This window comes from Apus apus, chromosome 3 (assembly GCF_020740795.1).
Source record: "Apus apus isolate bApuApu2 chromosome 3, bApuApu2.pri.cur, whole genome shotgun sequence".
Lineage (NCBI taxonomy): Eukaryota > Metazoa > Chordata > Aves > Apodiformes > Apodidae > Apus > Apus apus.
The window spans coordinates 7052839-7070562 of NC_067284.1; the positions used below are offsets into that span (position 1 = coordinate 7052839).

The window sequence follows — 17724 nt, forward strand, 5'->3', positions numbered from 1 at the left end:
GTCGGGACCGGGCTGTGAAAGCCCCTTCCAGCCCGAACTGCTCCCTCTGACGGGAAACACCGCTCAGGAAAGCCTTGCCAGGACCCCAAGCGTCTCCACAGCCACCCGCGGGGTTCAGGCGGGGCCTCCGCGCCTCCCCGGCCAGCCCGGAACCCGGAACGCAGCGGCAGCGCCGCGTGTTGCCGCCCGGCGGAGGCGGGGGAGGCCGCGGGGCGGGGGCGGCCGCCTCCTTCCTGCTGCCGGCGCGGGGGCGGGCGGCGCTGGCGCGGCGGGGCCGGCGGATCGCGGGCCCGGTCGGCTCCTCCCGGCTCTTCTCCTTCCCATGGCCGGCAACTTCTGGCAGAGCTCGCACTAGTGAGTGCGGGGAGGCGGGAGATGGGGAGGGAAGGTGCGGGTCAGCGCTGCCCTTTGTCCGTCCGTGAGCGGCGGGGCCGGGCCGGGCCGGGCCGGGCCGGGGGGAGCGGGGCTGGGGCCTGCGGTGGGGCCTGGCGGCTGCAGAGCCCTGGCGGGAGCCGGCCTGGAGGGCGAGGGGAGCCGGAACGGCCTCCAGGCCGGCTCCTTCCACGCCCACGTCTCGGTGAAAAGACCCTTTCGCACCGTCGCCCCTCTCTGTAATCCTGACGAAGAGTTGCTGAGATGATTTCTCTCCCCCCTTCCTTTTAGTTTACAATGGATTTTGGATAAACAAGATCTGTTGAAGGAGCGCCAGAAAGACTTGAAATTTCTGACCGAGGAGGAATACTGGAAGCTACAGATATTTTTTACTAATGGTAAAGCTGCTTTGCTTATTTATTTTTTATTTTATTTTTATTTTTCATTTCAGCCGTAAAAGCCCGTGCAAGTTGGAGTTACACAGAGAATGAAATGTTTTGCATTAGGGTGTCAGTTGTGCTCTCACAGCCTCTTCTCACAAAGAACTGGGATGTCAGTAACATCTTTCATCAGTTGCCCTAGCACGAGAACTTACAGGCAAATGAGCTGCATATATAATGTTTTCAGTAGTTATGGGGCAAAACATAGTATGTTTTCGTATTTTCAAGAGGTTCTTCCCAAAAACATCAGGAGAAGCAAGCAGAAGCTGCTAAGCTAGGGTATGAAAGGCTTGGTGTCAAATGTTAATAATACTCCAGCTGGGCTTTTGGTGGGCTCCTAGGCTGTGGTAAGTGTTTTAAAACACCTGTCCAGCCCTAGTAAACAGCAAAGCTTGGGAACTTGTTATTTATGTTCATTTATGTTCTTTGAAACCTGCACCACAGCCTGTGCCTGGCCATGTGACTGGTTCCCCAGCACCGTGTGGCTCTCAAATTGTCTTCAAGTTTCTGAGAGCTGTTGGCAGGCAGCTTATTCTCCCCAAGGGTTTGGAACTTGTCTGTGAAGTTACCTAAGACCTACTTCAGTCTTCAAATCATTTGACCCATCTGAATGGCTGCACTGGAGCGTGTCACGTTACGCAGGCACTTAAGCTCTTTCCTTTGCAATTGTTCAACACTTAAAAAAAACCAACCTCCTCAAGTAAAAGGGATGTTGCTAAGTAGTAATTTGTTTGCAGACAGGTCTTTAAATATTTTTCACAGCCATCCTTTTAATGTACAGAATACTTAGTTTTTCAGCTATCTGGCCAGAAGGACTTGAGACAGAGAAGTTAAGTGACTTTCCTAAGGCTACTGGAAGATCTTATGTCAGTGCTGGAAATATATCTGTCAAAGATACTTACCCAGCTTCTGTCTTAGCCTAGCTATTTTTATAATAATTGTGTATGCTGCAAATCTGATTGCTGGGGATACATCTGTGTTACTGCTTACATGGCACAAGGAAGTCAAGCAAGCTAGCAATGATTTATTTACCTACTTGATCAATTCCTGAAGTTCCATGATGCAAAAAGAGAAAACGAGGCACTGATATTTCTGAAACTGTATTTCTAAGCTGATTTTCACTAGTATTCATTTGAATCGTGCAACATGCTTTTTAAAATGTTTCTCTGCAGTGTTTTTCTTGAGTAAAGAAAGACTTACAAAGTGGACGAGGTGGTTTCAGTTGGTGACTCTCAAGCTCCTTTCCCCTGATACTCCTTACTCAGCCTGAAGGCACAGCAGCAGCTGGAGAGGGGCTCTGCCACCATCTCCCATGTGTGTCTACAAGCAGGACTTACTCTGGGGCAGACAGTGGTGCTGGGCACCCATCCATTCTGCAGCAAGGAAAGGCATCTTCATGGGGAGGACAGTCAGGGGCTGCTCTGTTCAGGTGGGAGCTCAGGCAGAGGATGCCATGTTCAAGCCCCTGATATGTGTTGTATCATCATGTGCCTCTGAATCAGGATCCTGCTTTGGGCTTATCGAGCCTCTCCCACCTCCTGCATCACCTGGGTGGGGATATGAGTCTTGGACGTGGCTTGTCACATTCAGTGTGTGACTGCCCAGGAGATGGATGTTCTCTAAAGCAACCAAAACATTACCTGGAGAGACAGTTTCCTGCTGCTTCCTCATTGGAAAACAAGTGCAATGGATCACGGGCTGATTTTATGGCCATGCACAGCTACTCAGGATGTTAATACTGTAGAGGAGGAAGACTGTCATCTTCTAAAATAGGATGTTGATGCTGATTTCTCTCTTTGAATCGACAAGTCTTAATAGACTTCTTGGTTGCAAAGTGCATTAATTCCTTTCCCTTTCTAGTTTAGGGCAGAAGCTGTAATGTTTGTGTTACAGGCTACTCAAGACATTAAAATTTAAAACAATCTTTATTTTAAAATAAAGCCTTTATAAAGGAATAATCCAGTGGTTTCTTTAAAAATATTTAAAAAATTAATTACAAGTATTGGACTTTTTCCCAGCATGTACAAGCTTCCATTTCATTAAGTCTCTCTAGGCTCTTGTCCATTTTTTTCCCTAAACCACACTTCTCTGACAGCAGATGGCCTAACCATTTCTGAAAATCCCATGGGAGTGAGAAACATATTTGGAGAATTCTGTTCAGCTGAATGTTTGGATTTTTCTGATGCCCTAGCAATAAGACAGCTTTGTAGCCCCATGGTCAAATCAAAGGAAAAAATTATTTCAAACCTTCCAAGACACACTGATAAATATTCTAATATTTGTACAAATGTACTGAGTTTAACCTCTTTTCTACCAGTGTTGCTTGTCCTACTGTCACTGGCAAGCTAGTCTCAATTTGACATTCTTGTTTTTAGGAAGAGTGATATGACATGGACAGGGTCTTAATGTTGCTTTGGGGAATTTTAGTGGGTGACAGATTAGTTACCTATTTCTGCAGGGGAAAAAAAAGGTTGCCAATCATCAGTGCTGTTTGGAGTGGTTTTCTTCTCCTACATTCAGCCCTTTTCTAGCGAACACTGTCCTTGATATTTTCATGTTCTAAAGTTCTGTGATGTTGAAGAAAAGTATACCCTGACTGTTCCTCAGGGATACAGGGATAAGAGCGTGGGGAAAGAAATCTGAACTTATGTGCTTAAGTAGAGACTTAAGACTTCAGTGATGACTGATAACAAATTGTTTGCTTTTCCTGTCAGTGGTCACTGTCTTGATCTTGCTTTGCATATTTTAAATATATATTTAAGTGTATTTTAAATATATTTGTAAGTGTATTTTAAATGAGGGAGGGGAAAAAAGAAGAGAGTCTTAATAGAGCCAAGCCCTGCTCTGAATAGAAGCCGTGAAGAAGTATGGGAAAAATAGCAAGCAGCAACCTTATGTTTCACTCTGCCATTCTCTATATCTGACCCCTGCTCTTAATCCCAGCTTGATGCATCTGATTTGCTTGGCACCTTTCCTTTGCCTGGGAGGCCAAACAAGAGCTACCTGCACAGATGACACCAGGGTTGTTTCTTGGCCAACTGGCAGAAGACCACTGTGATGGAGCAGCTGACTGCATCCTCTGGTCTCCCACCCCCTCTCCCTAGACTGAATATGTAATTTTTTTAACACCTGCTGCCTCTGCCAAATGCAATGACCATGTTTGTGTTGGCAGCTTTACTTGTTTAAAAAAAAAACAACCCAAACACATCCATTTTGCATGGCACTGAAAAGGCATAGACTTAGGTTGTAAGTATTTGAATTTGTTTTGCTCTAAAGTGGAATACCCAAGCTCTACCCTTCTGAGATGTGTGTTGTCATCTTCTTAAAGGTCATGCTCACTTTGTACACCTTGAAGTCAAGTTGCATTTCCCTTTTTAAAGGTGTCCTCAAGCTTCAGGATGCAGTGCTGGTTCTTCAGCTGTAGGTTTACAGCAACGTTTTGTGTCCCCAGAGGGACGTATCTGAACTGAGGGAGAAGACTGTGCTCCTTAGAATTCCCAGCACTAGTCCTGTTTTGAGATCCTTTGCTATTTGGTGTCAGATTGTTATAAAAACTCAACTCAAGCTTTTGTTCATTTTTTTTTTTTTAAGTTATCCAGGCTTTAGGTGAACATCTTAAATTAAGACAACAAGTTATTGCCACTGCTACAGTCTACTTCAAGAGATTCTATGCCAGGTAGGACTGTTTACTATGATGGTATGAGAATAAAACATTTGTTAGGCACATTTTGGTAGCCCTTTTAAAATGCAGTTCTGTATTAAAAACAGTGCCACTTTTGTTTTCTGGATGGTGTAAAGCTTTTATGCTAATAAAGTTAACTTAAGCTTTGCTTTTTCAAAAGGAAGTGTGGTGCTCTTAATAGATAAATCGTTCTGCGTGTATGAAACAACATATTATAATTTTGTTATAACATTTCAGATATTCCCTAAAAAGTATAGATCCAGTATTAATGGCTCCTACGTGTGTGTTTTTGGCATCCAAAGTAGAGGTATGAAGTATTACAATTTTTTAATGTAAAAATATGTGATGTATGAGAGAGAGAAAACGTTTAAGACTTTTACAATTTTTGTCATTCTTCATGCTTTGGGGTTTGAAACCTTCTCTTTTTTGTATGGATTTCTATAACAATTTAAGAAAAGGAGATGGAGAAGGCCTTCAAACATGTTATTTAGTATTTGGTCTTTCACAGTTTCATCTGAGTTACTAACCCTGAAGGACCTCTGAAAATTGGAAAGCATTTTAAATGCCTGTTGCACTGTGATACAGTGTTTACATATTTACATACACTATATCTTAAACTGTGCAGTGTGGCCTGTCTGGTGTCTTTTTCCTTATTTATGTTTACTCAAACTTTAAAACATAATTTAAAAATTTCTCCTAATTACCCTTTTCCCTTTCATATAGTGAGGGATCCTCAGAGTTTACCACACTTTCATTACTTGAATTGAAAGTATGTTGTAGCTCGTATGGTGTCTTTGAGAATTAGATATAGTGGTGAGAAAGCTCCATGCCTTTACCTTGAGAAGTCCACTTTAAATGTGGCCAAGAGTTAGCAGCAGCTGGGTGCTGCTCTTAGTCCTCTGTAATGCAAGACATGTTTCAGCTGCTTGAGAAGTGTCACAACTTGGCTGGTTTGTGATATGTCAGCACTGAGGAGCTGTGCAGGAGGAACTCCAGTACCTAGTGGCTGGTAGCAGCAGTCCTACTAAACCAGTGCTTACACACGATACTGTCGTCTGTACAAATACTGTGACACATTCCAGTGTTTGGCAGAGATGAAGGAAAGGAGAAAAATGCAAAATATTGAAGCAAGTGTTTTTTAACAGCCTGTTAATTAAGCCTATAAGGAAGTGTAAATGTAGAGTGTACGTACACCAATTTACCTTATATACCAATTACTAGAGGTCAGTGCAGCCTTCTTTACTCTGTGGCTTCTGCAATTTCAGAGGGCAGCTGCAGTGGTAATGGTTGTGCTATGCACTTCTCTGAAAGAATATTTTATATATTGAAATTATTCAGCTTGCTGACTGTCTCAGCAGAAGAGCTTAAGGCTTTGTGGAAACATAATGAAAAAGGGTAGTTAATGACAGGTTTCTAAAAGCAGTTTTCTCTCCAAGCGGGTTAAGGAAAAACAACTTAACCTTGTTGAAGCCCTCTTCAATTTTATATGTAGTTTTAGCCAACTAAGCTTTTGTGGCTTTAGTACCTTTCAGAAATGTTTACTGTCCCTCATAACTCAAATAGCAGAATATCTACTAAATAAAAAACCTCTTTACCTACAGTCCTTTCAGTTGCTCTGTTCACCTTAAGAAAAAGAAAAGGAAAGAAAAAGGGGCGGGGGAAAAATACAGCATAAAGAAGCCTAGTTTAGTAAGAAGCCATTATTTTAATTTGATAACACTGAGTATATGGTATTTCAGGTGGTTCACCTCGTTTACCATTCTTTTTCTTCAGGAATTTGGTGTTGTTTCAAATACAAGGTTGATTTCTGCTGCTACTTCTGTATGTAAGTATAAGTGATTTTTTTATTGTGTTGTAGTTAGTTATCTCTGTAGGGAGATAGAGGCTTTTGTTTTGGTTTTCTGTTTGTTTTTGAAAGGTAGCCTTTTACCAAGTCATGGAAGGCTTGCATGTTGACTGCTGGAAGCCAATTAAAGCTATACAGAATAAATAATAACTTCTGATGTTAAAGATGGAAACAGAAGGGTCCTTCCTTTATTAGTTTTGGTTGATTCTGGTTGGAACTTTTGCAAAGCATAAATGAAAACAAAGTAATAAACCATTGAGGTTTACAAAGAGTCTTGAGTAGTAAAGTTATTTCTGAACTACTCAAAGGCAGAACTGGAAACTTAGGGCTTTATTTGTCTGATTTATAGCATGTATACTTCCAAGGAAGTACCTGCTTTCAGAATTGTTGGTAGGCTCCATACCTCCTCTTTTTTTTAATCCTTTATTCCCATCATAAAATTAGTCTCTGCACATGGTGTTTACTTCTAAAAATACATCTTATAGCCTACATATTATTCACAAATAAATGCAATAAAATTGCACTGTAGCTACTTCCTTATCTTATCTTTCACCCCTGCCTTAGACTTCTCAGTAACTTGCATCTCATCCATCAAGGTCTTAAAGTGATGGCTTCCTTAACTGAATGCTATAGTTTGACCCAGAAGGTCCAGCTGCTCTCAATGGGCAATTTCTGGCTGTGCTCTTCAGAATGTAGGTCAGTGCTTTCAAAATCCCTCTTAGTTGCTGAGAGGACAGGTGACTGGCTGCATCTGTAGCCTCCACATGCAGTAAGTGTATGGGTCCATGAGGCTGGCTGTGTGACAGACACTTCCACCACCAGGAACTGAAATGCATTTCAGTGCCAGCCTGACCAAGGCCAGTACTGGATTTAGCAATGAGCTGCTATTTTTGCAGCAGTAGCATCTCAAAGCACATGTCTGTGTGGCAGTTCTGATGCATCAGTGAGGAAGCTGGATTCTGATAAATATGCAGTAGTTGATTTTGTTTGGACTTCTACAGTGGAGCTGTGCTGTTTCTGAAAATGCCAAATCTCAGACTCCCACTGAAGATTTTCCTCATGGTTCTTCCTTCAGACCTAGAATCCCTGGCCTGATAAGTGCTCTGCATTTTATGGGAGCAGGGACAAAAAGCAGCAGGCTTTTTCCTAGTGTTTAAGTGTCTTTTATTCTACCTGGTCTTCCTGTACCAGTGTTGCTTCAGCAGCACACAGCAACTTTTTTTGAGATCTTCATACAAAAGGATAAAGAAGATGAGGTAAAAAAGAAGAGACAGGTGAAGGGAGCTAACAGGCTGATAGCAGTGGTCAGTTGAGAAGGTTTGTTGGCTTTAAATTAGGTAGAAACATGAAGATAGTAACACATGCTTCCTTTGTAAGGAGGATAATCTCTTCTTTGTCTTGAAATAATTAACATTTCCAACAGTAGCCTAGTCTTACTGTCCTACTGTACATTTTCTGGCAAAGCTCACCACGGGAGTAAACATTGAAGTCTTTTGTTTGGAGGACTGATGCTATCTTTTAATAAATTATTTAATAATTTACTGAGTGTCATTTAATACAGGCAATACTGTGCACTTCTAGGCTTTAAAATATTACCTGTTTTCCTCTGTGTATGGGGACTTCAAATGATTTATAAGTATTTATTTGTGCAGATCTCAAACACACATCGTCAAGTGTACTTAAGTTTCTCTTTGCTCAGCATTCTATTATCAGATCACTCTGGTTTTGCCACCTACTGTGCTTCTTAACAGTGCACTAGGTTTCCTGTTCTTGTAAAATGCATAAGGATAATTAGGTATCTAAATCAGAGGTCAGTATAAACTAGAAAACTCAGTATCTATTCAGACATTCTCTTGGAGGCAAGAGTATCTTCAATCATATCATATGCCTAAGTATAGGTGTGTTTACATGGGAAACTCAAAGAGAGAAGACCCTTGAAAGGTGTCCACTGCCTAGGACATTTCTCTGTGGGGTGGTGAATTGATTTCTTGCTTTGCATTTCAGCCTGGGTTTTGCATATCCAAAGTCTGCATTGTGGACATACAAGATCTCTTGGCTGGGCTCCCTCATCCCCCACCCTTGTCTTGGCTTTTCTGTAACTTCAGTACGTGGTTTAAACTCTTGCGTGTTGAATGATAAAGCCCATCTAAAAAATCACAGGTGAAAATTCCAGTTGAATTTAGTCTTGGAACTGAGATCCTGAAGAGGCCACAAGATTTAGAGTGGTGTCAATAGGTAGATAACTCTCTGAATAACAACCTGTGGCAAGTTGGTAGTTAAGCAGGAGATCTAATGGTGTTCAAAGCAGCAGGCAAGTGGTCTGGCTGAATCCTTGTGAAAATCTGGGTTTCAAGTGTATTTCTCTTCCCCTTTCAGGATCTTAGAATCTTACCACTTTTCTCTTTTGAATACAAACATTTTGTGCTGCAAGCAGTTGTGCTGTTGAATGGATTTGAAGAGCTCTGTACAGATGAATTAATAGAAAGGGAGAGAAGTATTAATTTTGCCATTTTTAACATACTGATTTCTCTTTACTGCAGTGAAAACTAGGTTTTCGTATGCCTTTCCAAAGGAGTTCCCTTATAGGATGAACCATGTAAGTATGTTGTTCAAAATATAACTTGATAAAATAAATTAAAAGACAAATAATTGATAGGAAAAAACCCTGTCTTTTACATTCTAAGAGAGAAATATTTTCATAGTCATATGTCAGGGTGCTCATAATTTTGGACAGATTGTCAGGAAAGTTGCTTTGAAAAGTAATAAGCCTTCTGTAACCTCCATTCCTTAAATTGTTGAAAAGCTGTAAAGAGAGGTGAAGTGACTGAGTGACTAAAAAAGCAATCTTTATGTACTATGATGATAAGAGATTTAGCTTGGTTGGGTTTTGTTTTGTTTTCTTTTTTCTTGTATGTTCTTGTTTACAAGTACATTGCTTCAGGGAAAGTAAATAGCCTTTGCACTTGGGATGCTTCCAAGCTTGCACAAAGGAGCAGTTGGCTTAGAGAAAGCATTTTTTGGTCTGTAAAATGTAATGGCTTTTGAAAAATATTTTAATATTTAGAATTTAGATTCACCGGTGGTTTCCAGGCATTGTCAATCACAATGCTGAGAAAATTTCTTGATTTTCTTGAAATCAGCTTTGACCTGTGGTGTAGTATTTGGAAAGTTCTATTTGTAGTATTTTGAAAGGTCTTTTTTTAGATCAAGTACTACTTTTTTGCTTGTGTGCTTTTCACCCAATCTAGAAAGCCAAATTATATATCAGAATATAAAAATATCTAAGACCCTTCAGTAAAGCTGTACTGCTATTTTGCAGATAAAGGCAAATGGAAATATTTTGGAGTACTGCTTTCCTAGAGTTCAGGCTGTCCAGTCTTTCCCTTGATATCATTAACACATCACTGTCTATATGGAAAATGAGCACTGATTTAACTGCTACAATTGGACAGAATATTTCATATTAAATTAAAGCTGAAAGTACATTAAAAGGCCATTTGGCATGTTAGTGGTCTGCTGAAGAGGCTCTAATTCTACAAAATACTTCTCTAGTTGTTAAGTGCTTATACACTGATAACAATTTGCTGCTGCCAGGGTTTGAAACAAATCAGACAGGTACTGCCAATGAAATAATCTTTCATGGTAAACCTGATCCAAAATGTTGAAATGCCTTGTTGTTATGGCTGGAGTTAAGTCATAATGGTGGGAAGGCAACAGCTAATAATAGTTTGATTTCTGTTTGGTTTTGTGGTTTCAGATAAAACCTGTGTGGGACTGCTGGAAATATGTGTTGAGAATTTCTGTGCACTCATGATGTTAAACTGGATGCCAGTTAATTCTTTCTGCTGTCTGAAACATGCTGCTTTTTAATTGTGATTTTACCTCTTTGCAGATACTAGAATGTGAATTCTATCTCTTAGAATTAATGGTAGGTGGTTATTTCTTTTTTTTTTTAACTGTTGCCTCAGTTTACTTTAACTGTTGAAGAATATTATAAATTTTGTGGTATAAAACACACTTTATGCTGGCTGTATTTTTTTTTTCTTTCTTTTTTTCCCCACTGCAATTTTAGGATGATGTCCATGCAGGTCTAACATTTACATTTAATGTAAAACATAATGCTGTAATTACTGTGCTGTTGTCTGGGCTGGGTGAGGGCATTCTCATCTCCTTGCATTGAAGGTGGACTTCTCAACAGAAAGAATGCAGATTGCAGGAGCAGTAAGGACAGGAAGAGTGTATATGGCTCTGCATCCAAGTGGTTAGAGCACTGTTGGGAAGGGTAAAGTGTAAGTTCTGCTGCCAGAACTGCTGTTGTTTTTCAAAGAAAGGTAATTTTATATAAATCCTGATGCAGAGACTAAGATGTCAGTGTCCTTATTCCCCCAGATAAAGGGCCAGTCAAGAGCATAAAGAGTTGTATTCTTTCTGTGCCCTCTTCTTCTTCTTACCTGGAAGAATCTGGAGCTAGACAACATTCCAGCTTCAGCTGAAGGTGTAGGTAGTATCCTACTCAGGCTAGTCTGTAACCTGATAATTAGAGTAATCTTTTAGGAATTGAGGTGTGGGTTTGAATCCTGTGAGGAAAGGACTGAATCCAGGGCCTCCCGCTTTCTGAAATGGTGCTGCAGCTACCAGGCTGTTGGATGAAAGGAGCCCAATGTGACATTTTCTTCCAGGCACTCTCAAAGAAAGGAGCTGTACCTGTTTTTTGTAAGGGTGGTTCTCCCATTGCTGTGTGTTCTCGGGCAGCTGAAAGGATGCAGCCCAGGCTTCCTGTGGGGCTTAGGTAAAGTTGTGTGTAATTTCTGCATTTTGGTTGGACTAGGATGGGTTAGGCACTGAGCTTGCTGTATTGGAGTTGTTCTGCTCAAGTGCAGAGAAGAAAAGAGAAACCAGGAAGGAGCCTAGTGAGTTGGGCAGCAATGGAGAAAGGATATGTTTTGGGAACAGAGCACAGAGGAGGTTGGGTCAAAGTGTTTAACCCCTTTGTAGATACCCAGTTTAGATTTAGTCCTTGAAACCTCTGCTATACATGGCATTAACTCCTAAGGTTTGTATACAGGAATTTTATCACAACTAACTGCATTTACAGAAAGTTACATTTTGGGGATTAACTTGTTTTTCCAGTACACTATGTAATATATAGGATGTAGGTAATAACTGTGTCTCACTTCAGTGTTCAGCACATGTAACATAATGTGGCTTCTCCCTGTAGCCTCCAAGCAGTTGCCTGCTTTCAGCAAGAGGGTTATTCCTTCTTGTTTACACCAACCTGGGCCTGAAAAGAGGGGATTTTGAGAGCAGTGGATTTTGAAATTTTCTTTCTCTCTTTCCAAACCAGTGTCAATTATTTTGACATGCTTTCCATGTATGGTAATTAGTGACAGACTGTTTTCTGGCAGTGTTTTGTATTTCCAAGTGGGAATTATGGGTTTGTAAGCAAATGAGGTTTCAGTGTGCTGCAGATGTGGCTTTCTATGTCTCTTAGGAGAAGGACATTGACAGACTGGCAACCATGCAATGTAATGGTATTCTAGAGAGAGCACTGCCCTCATTAGAGCAGGGCTAGGTGTCAGAATGCTACTTAAAAAAAAATAATCAGTAATTGACTTGTAAACCAAATGCTTTTAACATGAAGTGACATGACATTCTGCATTTTAATCTAACTTTTGTCCTGCTGACATTTTTCCTAGGACTGCTGTTTGATAGTATATCATCCTTATAGACCTTTGCTTCAATATGTGCAAGATATGGGCCAAGAAGACATGCTGCTACCTCTTGCATGGTAATAAAGACAATGATTAACAGCAAGAAAGCCAGTGTTTAACAGTCATGCTTCAAAGTTGGTTAAGGCATGCTTAGCCATATTTGAATACAAAGGGTGCCCTAGCTAACCTGTCCCTGACTTAGCTTATTCTCAATTTAACCCTGTAATTATATTACTTTGCAGTGATGTATTTTTTATTTTTAGACTAGCTGTAATGGCACAGGTTTTACACTACTGGATGGTGACTATGAGTAGAAGTAATCTTTTTGTATTAATATCAGCTTTCTGTTGTATCTAGTGATAGGAGGTAGCTAAAAATCCCTATCTATTGCTTCTGTGTTAGCAGAGATCTTATTCTTTTAACTATTTCTCAAATACAAAAAGCCAATACAAATATTACCTTTCTGCTTGCCCTTACTTACCTGTGAAACAGGGACAATTATTTTATGGTATGTGTCAACACCCTCTGCAGAATGATATTTATGAGGCCATAATACAGTGCTTCCAAATCAACTTCTGCTATGACTACAAGGGAAAAAACTAAAGGCTTGAATAGAATTTTTACATGGGAAGAGATTTCTACCCTTGCTGTTTTGCCCTGCAGCCTCACTGTTTCTACCATCTGGAAGACTGACAAACTATTTATAAACTGACAGCAGTTTTTGAAGTCGTATAGTCTGAAGGCGAATAGGACGATACTCACAAGTTCTTTTTTGCACAGGAGGATAGTGAATGACACATATAGAACTGATCTTTGTCTGCTGTACCCTCCTTTCATGATAGCTCTAGGTAAGTAACACAAGTAATGCCACTTGTTTAAATTATTCTGTGTACTGTCCCAGCAACAAGCATTCCTTTGAGTGCCCTCTTAAGATGCTTCAGTACTTTCGTACAGCTGACAGTTGTAGCCTTGCAACTTAAAAAGTCTTGGAGAAAAATCAGATCATTAGGCCTGAGTTTTCTCTGTTGAACTGTGCAGTGCTGATAAAAACCAGAATGTTTCTAACTTTGTTCAGAATTGATCTTTATTCACTATCCATGTCACCTGGTCTTTGCAGCTTGCCTACACGTGGCCTGTGTTGTCCAGCAGAAGGATGCAAGGCAGTGGTTTGCTGAGCTCTCTGTTGATATGGAAAAGGTAACTAGTTTTTTTCCTCCTGCCACCTGTTATGGACAGACCAGAAGTGGTAGTCATGGTTATAAAACTACTGCCTTACCTGTCTGCAGTACTGGTTTGAACTTGATTCAGTGATCATGTTAGGCACTGTTGGAATTAGGTAGATTTCTCAGGGAGGGAGACAATATCAGGTCATTCAGTTGTAAAATCACAGTCATTTTGGTTGGAAAAGACCTTTTAAGATCATTGTGTCCAACCATTTTCACCCTACTCTGAAAGTCAAGACAGAACCATTGTATAACAGCAGAGTGTTGCTGGTGTTGCCATTTTTCAGGTGGAAATATAAAACCAATATCTTCTGCATTTTTTTCCAGAAAAAGAATTCTGAGTGTTCTTCCTCGTTCAAGATTGCCAGCATGAGTTTGACTTTTAAATTCTGCTTCATGTGATTCTCTGATTTGCCTTTCAGCATCATGCCTACATACTGCTCTCATTTTCTCCCTGTATGTAGTATAGCAGAGTGTAAAACATGCTTGACACTTTCAGGGTGATCAGAGACACCAAGGTCATTCACTTGAGCTCCCTGCTGTTGCAAATCCCATGCCAAATTATCTCCTTCATGAATTTATCAGGTTTCAGGGTGCAGTTGTTACCATTCATGTTCTTCATTCTCACTGGTTTATTTTACTTTTTTTTTTTTTTCCCTTTTTTTAGGTTGACTTCTTTCCCTTTTTTTAGCTTCAGCAAGCAAGCCAAGCCAAACTAGTACTCAGGATACTCCTTGTCACACAGTTTCACTCTGCTCATGTTTTTCAGCCTTATCTTTTTTGAAACTGAGTGTCCAGAATTGAACAGTGTGTTACAGAGGAGACCTGCCATAGCCCTCTGTGCCCTCCGTGTTGCCATTTATCCCACTGATGGTATCCTGCCATTGTATTTGTATTCCAAGATTCAACTTCACATTTAAGCACAGTGTGGGTGCTCTGCTTCATCAAGAGTTCTGGGACTTATGCTGTCATGCATGTAAAAGCAGGGGATAATAAATTTGCAACTGAGGAGAACCAACCTGTATTTGACAGATAAGCTTGATACCAAACGTGTTGGGATGTTGTCATGTCCTGGTTCTCATACCAGTGATATAATTTAAGCTTGATTTTTTTAACATAAGCACCATGGATCTCTTAGCCAACTATGACTTAAATTTCAAGTATATATGTTGGTCTAGCACTTAATCAAAATTCATATATTAAAAAGAAAAAAGAAGTCTACCTTTTGAATTTAGTGAATGGTGAAACAAATTACAAACCAAACACTATCCACATTTTATGCAGGATATTGCAATAGAAATTGAATAGGAGATGAAGGTAGCTGAGGTGCAGGAGATAGAAAACATCCAAACTGGTAGAGACTGCTTACGCTTCCAGAAGTGGAATATGAAACTTCAACAATTCTTATTATATTTATGTAATAAGAATATAATATATTATAATGTATTATATTTATATAGTAAGAAGAACAAGAATGATACAAAAAGTATTTAGACACTTAATGGTTATTTATTTCTTGGAGGAAAGGGATTCAGACCAGTGTTTTGTGGTTTGGGGCCTTTTTTTCTTACACTGTGCCTCTGATGTGTACAGAACACTGATAATCATCAGTTACTGTATTTCTAATCCATGGTGATCTAGCTGCAGTCGTGCTGGCAGGAGTTCATGCTTTCCCAGTAACATGGGTAGAAGCTAATAAAAAGCTACTGAGCTTACAGAGAAGTGGTACATACAGTTGAATGGGAAAGAAAGGCTTTCATTAGCAATTAAATAAAAAAACAAATTATAGATGTGGTTGATTGCCAGACCAGATAAAATGTGACACAGCTCTGTTTATGATACGAAAACTGCTGCTTAATTTTGGTTCAGGACATGTTTAATTAATTACACACTTAAACCGACTGTGACGAAGATAAAATCACGATTGTGTCTGACCTTGGGATCTCTTTTCTTTCTAACCAGATTTTAGAAATAATCAGGGTTATTCTGAAGCTGTATGAGCAGTGGAAGAATTTTGACGAGAGGAAAGAGATGGCTACCATTCTCAGTAAAATGCCTAAACCAAAACCACCTCCAAACAGGTACTGTACTTCTTTAATACACTTTTCATATGGAAAAACTGGACTACTATCTTAAGAAGGAGTCAGTGTTTAATTTGAGATACAGCCTGTTTTTTCAGTGCAGACTTTTCTATTACCAGTGACTAGTCTGCTAATTCAGGAGCCAGTGAGAAGCAGAATGTTAATTGCTTTATGGAGAGCAGGAATGTGATGAGAATGTCATCAATACAGCTTAGCAAATGTGAGGAGCCATGGTGTGAGGCTGGGCCAGACTGGAACTGGGTCTGCTGGGTGTCCCATGTCACTCCTGTGGTTAAATATCACTGTTGAGAATCTGCACGTGCAAATTCTTGTGCACACACATCTGTAATAGGAACTTCAGAGGTAGATTCAAGACGCCAGTGCATGGGGATATATTGACATTATTATACAAATAAACACACTGAAGTTAGTTGTACATCCTGGAAAAAAAAAGACCTTTGCATTTTTGTGCAGCTGAGCAGAGCATCTTAACCTATTTATGTATATATTGAAGTGTTTTCCTTCAAAAGGTTATTACTTTTAAAATACCATATTTTTTAATAATCAAAAAAAGATAAAACTGTAATATGATGCTTCGTTTTGAAGACACATGCTTTTGTTTTTGTTTTTTTCTTCCAAACAGTGAAGGAGAACAGGGTCCAAATGGTAGCCAGAACTCTAGTTATAGCCAATCTTAAGACATTCCAAAGAATTTCTTTATGGACCACTCTGACTCAAGACATCCTGGGATCTTTCCTGTGTTCATGAAGTGGACAGAAGGTTTTCATACCATCTTTGACAAAGAACTTGAAGAATAAATAGCTTGTTTGTATCAAGCGTATGGAAAGCTTTTTCTTTCAAACTGCATCATTTTCTCTGACGCTGGAGCCAATGTACTAAGATTTTTCAGTGTAAGGAATCAAACATTAAACCAAGTTGCAAAAGATTAACACTATCCACTCAAAACAAATAGCTCATTATTGGTTTTTTGTTTGCTTGGAGAAAATTGTAACTTGCCATTGAAGTGAACTGTTTTTAAAGCAACAGTAACCTGAAGCCTAAGTGTAACTGTATTAGTGTTGTCTTCATTTTGGTTGTGACTGAAGGGAAATTGTGCACTGTATGTTCAGTCTATTCATTACCTTGAGTTCTGTTGATTTTCTAAAAATAAATAAGGGTTCTGCAACAAGTAACACAGCAATCCTTCAGAAACAAAGCCTAGAAGAGCCTGCAAAGAATATTCTTAGTTTTAATGAAAGCTGCAGGAAAGAAAGTGAGTTCCTCTTTTGGATTAGAAACATGCTGTTTTACTCAGTAGATGTACCTGGATGTTTTTTCCATGAAGCACAGTAGCCCAGCTTACCAGAGAAGTGCAATATATGTAATGATTCTGCAGTTTTTTTCAGCATTTCAAGTGTTAGGAATTAAAACCACTCAACATACTATGATTTTTTTCCAAGTAAATGTACTGTTTAGTACAACCAGAATATTTCACAATCAAAATACAAATCTGGATATTATTGCTATTTTTTATGGTGAATTTTATTTGTACAAAAGATAGACACTATTAGTGTGGATTTTTGTGGTTCATCAGAGAGTTTATGTAAGAGGATCAAGCTTTTGGTGAGCTTCATACTGGCTAATTGTGATGTTAGAAGCAACTCTGTAGAATAACTGAAATGGGATTCCTTGGTGCTGGAGAAAATGAGATTCCTTCCAACAGAAGGGCCATATCCTCTGTTCCTTACTCAAGCAGAGATCCCACTGAAGTCAGGAATTGGCCTAAACTGAACTGCTTGTTTTTTAGATTACTTTGTGCTAATTAAGTCTGCACAGCCTCATTTTGAAAGATAATGCCAACTTGCCCAAGAACAGAAATTGAATGATAAAATAAATGACGGTAACATGGTTCTTTTTTTTTTCCCCCCCCCATGAAGAAACACATTTCACTAGTCTGAAATATTAGAGGGAAATTGTTGAAAACCCTTGCTCAGTGATGTGTCTTGCTTAAAAAAACTGGTCCCTTAAAAAAAACCCCAACATTTTTGCAAATGCCCATCTTTGTAATTGGCTGGTCATTCAGTGAAATCCAACTGAAGTGTGTTTGTATGTAGCCCATTAGGCTACAAGCATTTAATTTCTGTTCAGGTTATTTTTGTAAAACATTAGGTAAACAAGCCCAAGCCACTTTGGTGAGACAGAAAGATACATTCTGGGTGTTTGCTACTTTTGTTGCCATATGATCCTTACCTTTTATGGCCACTTGATTGATGAAGTGGAATTTGGCTATTTGCCTTTGTTTCTTGAAGTCTAAAGTGTTCTCTTTGTAATGTGGACTTGGGGAGTAGAAATAAACTGGTGCAACTTGA

General features: G+C 39.6%; 1 protein-coding gene across 2 annotated transcripts; it reads left to right on the plus strand.

Annotated features, from left to right (window-relative positions):
- The first annotated feature begins 220 nt into the window (after positions 1 to 220).
- On the plus strand, positions 221 to 17724 carry CCNC (cyclin C). Of its 2 annotated transcripts, XM_051613950.1 has the most exons (12): positions 221 to 354; positions 664 to 770; positions 4404 to 4488; positions 4732 to 4801; positions 6268 to 6319; positions 8881 to 8936; positions 10233 to 10268; positions 12037 to 12128; positions 12832 to 12899; positions 13169 to 13248; positions 15237 to 15355; positions 15999 to 17724. In XM_051613950.1, exons 1-12 carry the CDS (start codon positions 323 to 325, stop codon positions 16051 to 16053), a joined length of 852 nt encoding a protein of 283 aa, XP_051469910.1. In that variant the 5' UTR covers positions 221 to 322; the 3' UTR covers positions 16054 to 17724. The 2 variants fall into 2 exon arrangements, with proteins under 2 accessions (XP_051469910.1, XP_051469911.1); XM_051613951.1 differs by lacking the exons at positions 221 to 354; positions 4404 to 4488 and having other exon boundaries at positions 679 to 770.